We start from the raw sequence: 10,515 nt of genomic DNA on the forward strand, positions 1-10,515 counted from the left end.
AATGCAGCTGTGGTGAGTTTTGGTCACTGCTTGTGTGAATGTTAGTGTCAGTTTAAAGGGGAACACAATGTCACTGAGATCTTGGATCTTAGAGAACAGCTTTTGTTGGGAGGACACAGCTACAACTGGTCAGTTTTAAGAATGGAAGAATGGAAGAGTTAAAGTGGCAGAATGTGCACAAAAGTAAAGAGTGGAGAAAATAAACACTGCTAGATTTGATATAATACCATGTTTTGGAGGTTAATTTTCTCTTAAATATGTTTTCTGTTTTTAATAAATAACTTGTAATGTAATCATGTACTTAAATAAACAAAAGCGTGGTCTCTGACTTTTGCACACCACTGTGATTTGGCAATAAAATATAATATAAAATATTTATTTAGGGTTACATGTTTTTTTAAAAATACATTCTTCCAGATTTTGCAACTGAAAGAGTTCTGAGTGGAATATAGTAAAAGTGTATTTTAATATCTTATGCCAGATTCCAGAGGCTACACTCCAGGGACGTTTGTGAGGTATTACACAATGTAAACCTACAGTAAATGATTGGCAAAATAGGCTGATTTTATTGGGCCTAACCTACTTCGTGTTAGTAGGTGGAGACTGTTAGTCTTTGACCTTGCATGGGTGGTCACATGACCAAAATAGAGTGTATCCTGGCAGACGGTGGGAACGGCACTATTTCATGGATAGTTATTACCTAATAAGGCAAGAATGTATCAATGTTCACATTCCCTTTATTAACACTATGTTTATATGTAAAGCAAAGTCAGGCTCTTCTTTTGAAAAGGCCTCAAGTCAGATTTTGGGCTGTGCTGCATAGAGAAGAGACACTCTGACAGGAACCCAAAGCTCTAGTTAATAATTGACTAGTCTGTCAAATTTATGGAATACAGTGATGCAGTCAGACAGCATTTCCTTCTCTCCCTGAGCCAAGACACACTTCACATGAACATGCACCCCTGTCACAGCTCCTACAACAGGTAAGAGGCTCCCAATATTAATGTTTTATCTCCGCTTTATGGTAGATATGATTTATCTCAGAAATTACACATATTACATTAATGGACAGCATGCATTATACATATCTCTGCTGTCGGAACAAAACTTATCTCCATTTTTGTCGTTTTTTATTTTTGACATAATGTGAAAATGCCTGTTGCTCTTTTCATTGTCGGTAAATTTCATGATGAATGGATCAAAAGTAAAGGTAGAAATTACTTGGTAAAAAGTCTGGTTCCACTGACTTACATTAAAAGTATAGTAGGTTTTTTCTTTCCCATATAAAGTTATCATTTTGGAGACACAAGGTTTTGTCCCAATATGTTAACTCGTAATTTACATTATGATGTCTGATGTCATACCTACTCTGCATTCATTTACATGTGAATATCCCATTTTACTGTACAAACATTATTAATGTTTGAAATGTGTGTAAAGCAATCTGAAGTTCCATTAAGTCTATCAAATCTGTGTGGTGCCTAAACATCTATCATCTCTCTACATGTCTGTACATTCACACCATTAAGAGCCTTCACTGAACCAAATAGACAAGTTTTTTATATGCTCGTCAGTCCAGCAGAGCAGTTGCACTTGTTGTACGTGCAGCCAGATGTTAGTGTTGATACGGTGTGGCACATAGTATTAATTGTGTCATAGTTTATTGAGGCAATAAAAAAAAAAACACGTACGTTGGCTCCAATACAGCTTGGCAGCACAAATCATCACAGTAAAGAGTTTACATAGACAAAAACCGTTACAGGATTAGAATCTGAAACTTTTATTCTGCTTTTGATTCTAAAGCCTTTCCTTGGAAAACCGAATTTTCTTTCCTTTTTTAATAAAAGAGTTTGATGTTGTATGACTCCCCAGTTCATATAGTAAACAAAACTGCCCTGTTTTAAATAATTGTTTCAACAAATGCATTTACATATATCCTCCTGTTCAGCTGACAGAGGTTTAGCTCCGCATCTCCATGGTAAAGTTAGAAGCGATACAGGACAGCCAATCAGAACAGAGCTCATTTACATGTCTTACAGGCACAGTAAAAGGCATGTTTAGGTGTAAGGGATGAAGAGAGGTTGGAAAATGGTCATGTAAAAATGAATTATGACCATGTTTAGTATGCAAACCACACAAGCATCAGGTGTCAGCCTCGGGAAACAAACACAAGGAAAACACAGAATATGAGTGTTTAAGGCCACTTGCTGGGATTATGTAGAGAGTCATCACCCATAATTTGAAAATAAGAATTAAAAAGACATTTCTAATAATCAGAGGCTCTTGCAGTGGTCAGAGGTGTTTGTGATAACATACAGCCACAGTGAGAGTGGTCCCTGGGTTACTGGACAGTGTGTCACTGTATTAACTGCTGTGAGTAATGCAGGACATCTATGAATCAGACACAGGAAGATATGAATTCACATTCCATGTCTCATACAGAGAACTTCAGATATCCTGTGACTGGTGAAGTGTATGTTTTGATTTTTTTAAGGTGCAGGTTCTTTAGTTTTTATGATGGCTCACTGATAACAACAGCCTTCCCTTTATATCACTGCTGTGTAAATGAGTTTATTACTCTAGTGATCAGTTTTCTTTTCTCACATTTTTTTAGGTCTCCTCTCATCTCAGAGAGCCAGGGTCAGGGTCAAGCACAAGGCCAGCACATGGGCAACAGAGAGGTAACACACACACACACACACATGCACACACACAAACATAAACACATACAAAGAGTAAGAGAGAGAGAAGGAAAGAGTAGAGAAAGAGAGAGGGGGAGGGCGGAAGGGAGGGAGAGAGGGAGAGAGGGAGAATATCCTTAGATAACCTGGACCGGAGTATGCTTTTGTAGTTCATGGAACGCACATACATAAGTTATGTATTTATGTATTAAATATTGTGTTTAAACTGTATTAATGTTTTACAGCCATTTAAGTGGTTTATTATATTTATATATTACACTCAAACATACATTTAATCCCGTAATATATATGTAAAAAAAACATAATCCAGTCCATCAAGCAAAAAAGCTCTTCAAAGGACCAAGACTATGCTTTACCTTTAAATTGTATGAACCATTTCACAGCCTTTTAACACACTACTGATGTTCATACTCAACTATCATACACAAATACAACAAGCGACTGGTTCTTCTCTGTATCCTGCACTAGATAACTATATATTGATCATTCTACCGAACTGGTCCAAAGTCAGAGTTTAAAACACATTTCAGACTTTTAACTTGGACTTTAGACTAAAATCATTTTGCTTTGTGTGAGCCAACACCTTAATTATGTTTCTTTAATTAAAATAAATGATTGAATATTCCATTTTGTTACTAGCAATACAATAATAACACTTCCTTTATCTAACTTTACCCCTTATGAACCAAACTGCTTTGTATTTGCTATTTACATGATTTTTTTTTTATTTACCTAATGATAAATCTATAAAATGATAAATCTTTCAACTTCACTTGAAAAGAAATCTAAAAGATTAAAAAAAATGCTGAAAAATGCACAAAAAGATCTGTATGATCCTTGGCTGAGATCCTACATTGCTCAACCAGTCTCGCTAAGTTTTAATTTTCTATTATAGTAACACCTCTTTACCCTGTCTTTGCAGGACCTCTCTCAGTCATGTATACTTGCGGGCAGCAGGGACCTTCACTGCCCTGTGTGTTTACAGCTATCCACATTTCCTGTGGAGACAAACTGCGGCCATCTATTCTGTGGTGAGTAATGCATTTTACATGCAAATCTCTGGTCAGGCTACAGTGTAACCAAAAAGGCTTCTTTATAGTTTCAAAAATGGTTCTGGGACTTGTAACAATAATGGAAGTCTTTTTGAGCTATAGAGAACCGTTTAAAATGTTCCTGAACCCCTTAAAATACCAGGCTTATTACATACTAAGGCTTACTATTCAGTAACTACAGGGACTTTAATGCAAACTGACTGAGCTATACTTAGGTTTATTGAAGTTAGCCATGGCACAACTTGTGCATTAACATATTTTCACTTATAAAGTCAACAAAGCATATAATTTAACCAGTAGCACTCAATACATACTATACTTAACCATTGATTTTAATAAAGAACCCTTGAAAAGCCCACTGTCTTAAGGTCTGGATGATCTAGATCCTGTTAACCAATTTTGGTCAAAATCAATACTGTTACATAGATGATATTAGGATAACAATCTGGCACCAGTGCTGATTTTTATAAGTTGTCTCAGACTCCAAGCAGTGATCTAGAGGACAGGTTTTGAACCCTGGCCTTGAAGTACCCATGTCCAGCATACCTGCTTAAGTTTGGGAAGGGCTTGTTAATGAGCTGATTAGTTGGATCAGGTATGGCAGCAGCGTCATAATGTGCAGAGCGGTGGGCCTCCAGGACCACTGAACCAGCAGCCATTCTGTCCATACTGTTATATGGAGTAGGAAAAATAGTTTTGTATTTTAACGCCCTTTACAAATGTGCTAAAAAATGGCTCCCAATGTCTAGTACAGAAACTAAAAGGCACAGTTTAGTGCATCTTGCACTATGAGACCAAATGGCCATGTGTTTGCTGTTGGTAGCTTGCTGTAACACGACTCCCGTCACATAGGTGTCTCAGCTTAAGCACTGGATGCAAGTACAGTATCCTGATCTGTGTGAGAGAGCAGATGGTGGAGGGCAGGACAAGCTCTCACCACAAGGAACAGTCAGCGGGTCACATGACTAAGCCCAGTCCATGGAGTTTAATATTTAACTGTTGCTGTAGCGACAGTGGTTCCCAAAGTCACATGATACAAATCACACGTCTACTCGCTTTTCTGCCAAGAGTGAGCGAGACTGATGATCACGCACTCCACTATTGACGAAGTGTGTTTTGACAGTGTGCCAGAAGCATCATGTTCAGTTTGATATATATATGAAATATGTCGCTATAGCAACAGCTACACTATTCCATAGCATTCTGAAATCAAAAGAAGCTGAGATCTATTTTTCCAGTCAAGCATTGTGGCACAGAAAACGGGTCAAGATTTATCAGCCTGGAGACAGATAGCAAACTACCAGTTAACCTTTTTCTGTCTCACACCTTCACCTCGCCTTCACACTGTCTCTTCAGATAATGTGACCTATCAGGTAACTTATTTAGTCTGCAAGGCTGGCTGTGTAACCCTCCCCAGCTCCATTTAGAAAGGTAAATAGAGTTATGCTGATAGCTCAATGCCAGGTATTTATTAGCCTTCTGTTTAAAAGTAAATGTGATCCATAAAATGACTACAATTAATAATGCCGACAAGGTAAAAGTCACTATTTTGTCTCAATAAAATTAGCCAAGAATGACTCTTACAAAGTCCTTTTTTAAAGTTGATGACCGAAAATGTGCTGAGAATAAAGCCACTGTTTAAAAACACTGTTCAGTAAGGTCAACATCAACATGTTCACACAACTTGACCTGACCCTCACTCATCTTTGATAAGCTGCAAATGAGACTGATAGATTATTAATAAAGCCTTAATTAGTCATGTTACTTCTGGAACAACTCCAAGAAACTTGGAGGTGAAAAGCCTTGCTTTGGTGCCAGTAAACTCTGACCCCAAACAGCTTAAACTGGCCGACACAACCTGTCAATTCTGTACAGGATTATCTCAGTCTGTCATCTCAACAACGGCAGTATATGCATTATTTCATAATTAGGTTGTGTGCACAAATATTAAAGAAATGAAAGAAATTATAAAGAAATGTATTTTATTAGCACAGATTTATACATATTTAATGATTCATTGTATTATTTAATGAACAAATAATTAATATATTTTTTTATATTACTGCATTACACACTTACCTGTCTAAAAGGACAAAAATAAAGGGTATTATACAGAATTTGTTCCTCCTTTGCTGCAGTAACAGCCTCTGCTCTTCTAGAAAGGCTTTATACTAGATGTTAGAACATTGCTATGAGGATTTGATTGCATTCAGCCACAAGAGCATTAGTGAGGTCAGGTACTGATGTTGGATGATCAGTTCTGGATCACAAACATCACTCTAACTCATTTCATATGTATTCGATGGTGCTTCATCATTCCAGCGAGTGTCTCATTCTATTGGCAATGCTTTTCTATGGATGTCATACAAGCTGAGTGTGTCTGTGGGTTTTTCTATGGAAAACTGGAGAAAAGGTTATGTTTTCTGTGGTGTTGTCATTGTTTATGGCTATTATGATTATGATTATTAACTCTCTCTCTCTCTTTCTCGCTCTCTCTCAAGCTCCTTGTCTGATATCTTACTGGAAGCACGGCTCCTGGTTAGACGCTATCAGCTGTCCATTGTGCAGACAGAAGGTATGAAGCACTCATTATAGAACTCAGCCATTATAGTCTGTGGTAATCCTGTCAATTGTCACTTACAAGAAACTGTAATCAGTATAGCGATCTTACTCAGCACTCCGGTAGTGATTAGTACACCTTCAGTGTTCCTTATTTCCTTCAGTCATTTCCTTGTTTTTTATTATATTTGTCTCATGTTGGTTGTTTCTCCTGGTTTCTCCTAGGTTAGTGTAATGAATCATCTCTTTGGTGAGAGCAGAGTGGACAGGAAGCAGAGAGAGGTGTTGGGCCACATAAGAGATTATAATAAACGCTATTCTGGAGCACCACGAAGGGTGAGTTCCACTTCATCAACTCTCCATATTAAATTTTCATTTCTCTGTTAGAGACAGGTCAGATTTACTGCGCTTTATTACTTCTGTGTGTTTTATTGGGTCTATAAACACATTAATTTCCATTATCTACATACAAAAGCACACGCCCTTTCACTACACCTTTTATGGGTAATATGGAGCTGGTTACTGGCAGAAGCTATAAAACTGATTCTGATTGTGACCCCACGATGATACGGACTGATTCTGATTCAATGCGCAGTGAAATGTCAGGTTATTTTGGTAGGTTCATGCAAATATACAAATGTAAAGAGAGTGGAATCTAGACAATAAAAACATTATAGCAGGCCTTATTTTGGATTTTCACTTCATAGGTACCACATGGCTTAAGGCTCCCCTTAAGAAAAATGTGGCTAAAAGTCAGCTATGTGAGCTGGCATACCAATAAACACAGTATTCAATACATTTATAAGGCAATAATTATTTTAATGTATTTAATAATTACAATGGTCTGTATATAATGTGTGTGTGGTTGTATGCATCACTGATATATGTAAATGACCTGTTTTCATTGGCTGCACTGCATTATGCATAACTTCAGTGTGAATGGGTTATTATTGAATAGGTGGATGTATGTAAATATGGATATATGTAAATACGTCGGTTTTAGTGACATCACATAGACAATGAATTCAAAACTGGCTGTTTTTGCAGTGTGGTTATATATATGGACTGGGAAGTGAACAGATTCTAAACCTTTACAGCGTTTACATGCTACATCAAACTCAGTTCAGTTTTTCATGATATGGGCCCTTTAATTATTAAATGATTTAATAATGTTTTCATCAATGAGCACTGTTTAAAAAACAAGGCTTTTGTCAAAAGGTATATACCTTATACCTTAGGTATATACCTAACATAAATCTATATTTTTGAAATGAATCTTCCACCACTGCACGTTGAGAAAATATGGATCAGCAATAATTCACAGTACTCGGTGATGAGCAAGTGTTTTTACGTGAGGGCTTTATTGCTGTTTGATACAATTTAGTATTCTGGGATAAAGAAACATCCAGGGGGTTTTTATGCCCACGGTACTCTACTACCCTTTACCAAACACAGCTTCCACCACAGTGTACAACTGTGAAAACATTTAATTGACAATAATACAATATTATTTTAGTTTGGTATTTTCTTGAAAAAAATGGACAGGGTAGAAGGGACAAATGACGTCATGGTTTTCTAGCCCATTTGTGGCATACATTTAAGGGTTAAAGTGACCAGCTAAGACGGAGATGTCTCACACACCTCATTCTCCCTTGCAGGTGAGTGATTACCTGTGTGATGCTCCTCTCTTCCTGCTGCTCTCGTTGCGGACTCTGGGGAATATGGGAGGACTGGTGTGGCTCTTCCTGCTGAGGGTGGCAGTGTGCGGGTTTGGGGCGGCCGCCTCACTTGTCTCTCCACTGGAGGCCATGTCTGGACCCGTCAATGGGGCAGTGGGGCTTCTAGATGACCTGGTTGTTGTCTTTCTCCTCCTCATCTCCATTTTTAACATCCACCAGCAGATGGCCTCAGAGAGGACGACCAGAACACAAACTGTTACACATGGAATTCTGACAGACACGCTGTAAAGCAGAGGACAAAGTACACTGCACAGCAGATAAGCATGATGAGTGAACTCTGGCAGTAAAGGGGACATATTGAACTGCTGCACAGAGAAGGTTAACAGCAGGGAGGCTTTTTAAGCCACAAACTGTGTTGTAATAAAGAATAACACAGAGGTCAGTTTCAAATGACATCTACACTCTATTTACATATTGCACTACCTACAACCTTCTGATTGGACTGAAACATCAAATGAGCAGAAAGTGGGTGTAGAACTTTTAAGAAAGGTGATGTTTTTATGAAATATGAAATGTTTAAGAACACAGCAGGACCAGTCAGCCCTTATAACTACTATATTACTGTTGTCGGAAGAAAACCTCTTATCTCCAAAATGGTAACTTTACAGGAGAAGGAAAAAACCATATCTACTTTTAATGCAAGTCAATGGAACAAGATTTTTTTCCAGGTAATTTTAACCCATTTCTTTTGGTCCATTCTTAATGAAATTTACACACAATGTAAAGGGCAACAGCCACTTTCAAATTATGTCAAAAACTGAAAAATGACAAAAATGGAGATGCAAGGTTTTCTTTAGACAACAGTGACATGTGGGTCTGGAAACAGTAACTGTAAAGATCTGCTTTGTCCTAATAATTCTAGGATTTAATGAATGCACAAAGACCGATGGAGTCCTTAGAATTGAGACTTAAAACAAAAACTGCCCTTTTCTTCAGTTTACTCAGCTGGTATATTGTCAGCATTTATTTATATGCTGAGGGTCTTGTGTACAGTATGTTTTCATTTTTGGTGTGAATGAAATCTTTTTAATTCCTTTTTGCCTAACTGATGTTCTTCCAATGTACAGTCTCTAATATAGTAATGTATAGTTTACCTTCATTGCTGTACATTATTCATTGTGTAGCCCCAGCTCTTAAGCATTTTTATTTTTAATATCTCCCTAGAGCTGACCACCATGAAAAATATTAAGGCAACAATCCTTATGCCTCCCTTGGGTGCAACCAGGAATCATCAATATCTTTTTAATGTACACAATGTAAATATTGTAAAGTGTTTAATAAAGACCTATTTATCAAACTTATAAAACAGACTTCTTTATCTTGTTGAATGGTTTTAGATACAAAGCACTTCAGGGACCACATACTTACTCACATTTAGCAAGCTGAAGATTCTCCACAAGGGGGTGCCATTGGCACTCAAGTAGACTCATGTTTCATAATAGTATTGCTTCACATCACTGACACTGTGTGTCCTTGTTTTAACATTTTACACAGTAAAACATAAAAACACTTCGTACATCACACACAAGAAAATTATCTTGTAATTTGTACCAAAGGTTTATTTGACGTTTGTCTTTTTAGTAGTGTTTAGTTGACGTGTAAGCCTCAATTGAAATGTCTAACAAGGTGATGGAGGAAAAACAAACATTCATATCATCGAACAACCATCCTGCAAGTCACATGCTCGTTTTCATTTACTCAGCTTTGATCTGGCACAGTCTTCATTCCTGTTGCCCGAACCAACACAGACCACTGAAGTCATGCCGTCATTGTGTAGTTGGCATCATGCTGAATTTAGGAACTCTAGGTCTAGAGCTGGATTTCACTATGACAACAATAAACACAATTTTCAAAAAATGCTGCTATCGTGCTCTCTGGTAAAGAAAATGGTTCCAAACCTGATGTTTTGTACTACATACATTTGTCTTCTGAATGCCACTGGATCCTCTGAATTGCAAGCTTGTTAAGAAGTCGAACTATGAATTTTGCTACATGTAGGTTAACACTGCTGTGCACTGAACTGACATTGTAAGACTGGCAACCTCACCAAAATACACCACACAAACCAGCAACCTTCATCAGATGTAGTAGATAAGTCGCTTTGACAATAGTGGAGCCCATTAAGATTACCTAGTGTTTTTATATAACAGTGGTGAAGTTTAATATTAGACTTATTTTCATGTGACATCATTTTAATATACAGTAGCTCACTATTAGCATGGATGTAGCAATGTTAATTTGTTGACTCCTTAACAGCCTCATTACTCAGAGGAACCAGGGTGGAAAAATGCACGTAGAACAAAATGTATCAGGTTTTGAACCTTTTTGTTTAAAACAGTGCAATAGTGACAGTTTGTGAAAATCCCACTCACTTTTATCATAGATAAATCCAGTTGAGACACAGAGTTGCTACTATGGGCATGACGCCAACTTCAGACTGACCTGACTTCACAGGTCTATACC

At 37.4% G+C, this 10,515-nt stretch overlaps 1 protein-coding gene across 1 annotated transcript; it reads left to right on the forward strand.

Moving 5' to 3' along the window:
* The first annotated feature begins 701 nt into the window (after positions 1-701).
* si:dkey-183n20.15 (RING-HC_RNF170 domain-containing protein) lies at positions 702-9,353 on the forward strand. The gene is made up of 6 exons (XM_036581529.1): positions 702-983; positions 2,615-2,681; positions 3,625-3,733; positions 6,256-6,329; positions 6,539-6,649; positions 7,972-9,353. The coding sequence occupies exons 1-6, from the start codon at positions 886-888 to the stop codon at positions 8,278-8,280; spliced, it is 768 nt and encodes a 255-aa protein (XP_036437422.1). The 5' UTR covers positions 702-885; the 3' UTR covers positions 8,281-9,353.
* The last annotated feature ends 1,162 nt before the right edge of the window (positions 9,354-10,515 follow it).

Source organism: Colossoma macropomum, unplaced genomic scaffold (assembly GCF_904425465.1).
Source record: "Colossoma macropomum unplaced genomic scaffold, Colossoma_macropomum, whole genome shotgun sequence".
NCBI lineage: Eukaryota > Metazoa > Chordata > Actinopteri > Characiformes > Serrasalmidae > Colossoma > Colossoma macropomum.

What these genes read in the sequence shown, in the direction of transcription:
- si:dkey-183n20.15 (XM_036581529.1), top strand. Translation starts at nt 886, where the DNA reads ATGGAATACAGTGATGCAGTCAGACAGCATTTCCTTCTCTCCCTGAGC. An exon ending in AGCACATGGGCAACAGAGAG is followed by an intron (nt 2,682 to 3,624) that starts GTAACACACACA and finishes CTGTCTTTGCAG; the next exon opens with GACCTCTCTCAGTCATGTAT. An exon ending in ATTCTGGAGCACCACGAAGG is followed by an intron (nt 6,650 to 7,971) that starts GTGAGTTCCACT and finishes TCTCCCTTGCAG; the next exon opens with GTGAGTGATTACCTGTGTGA.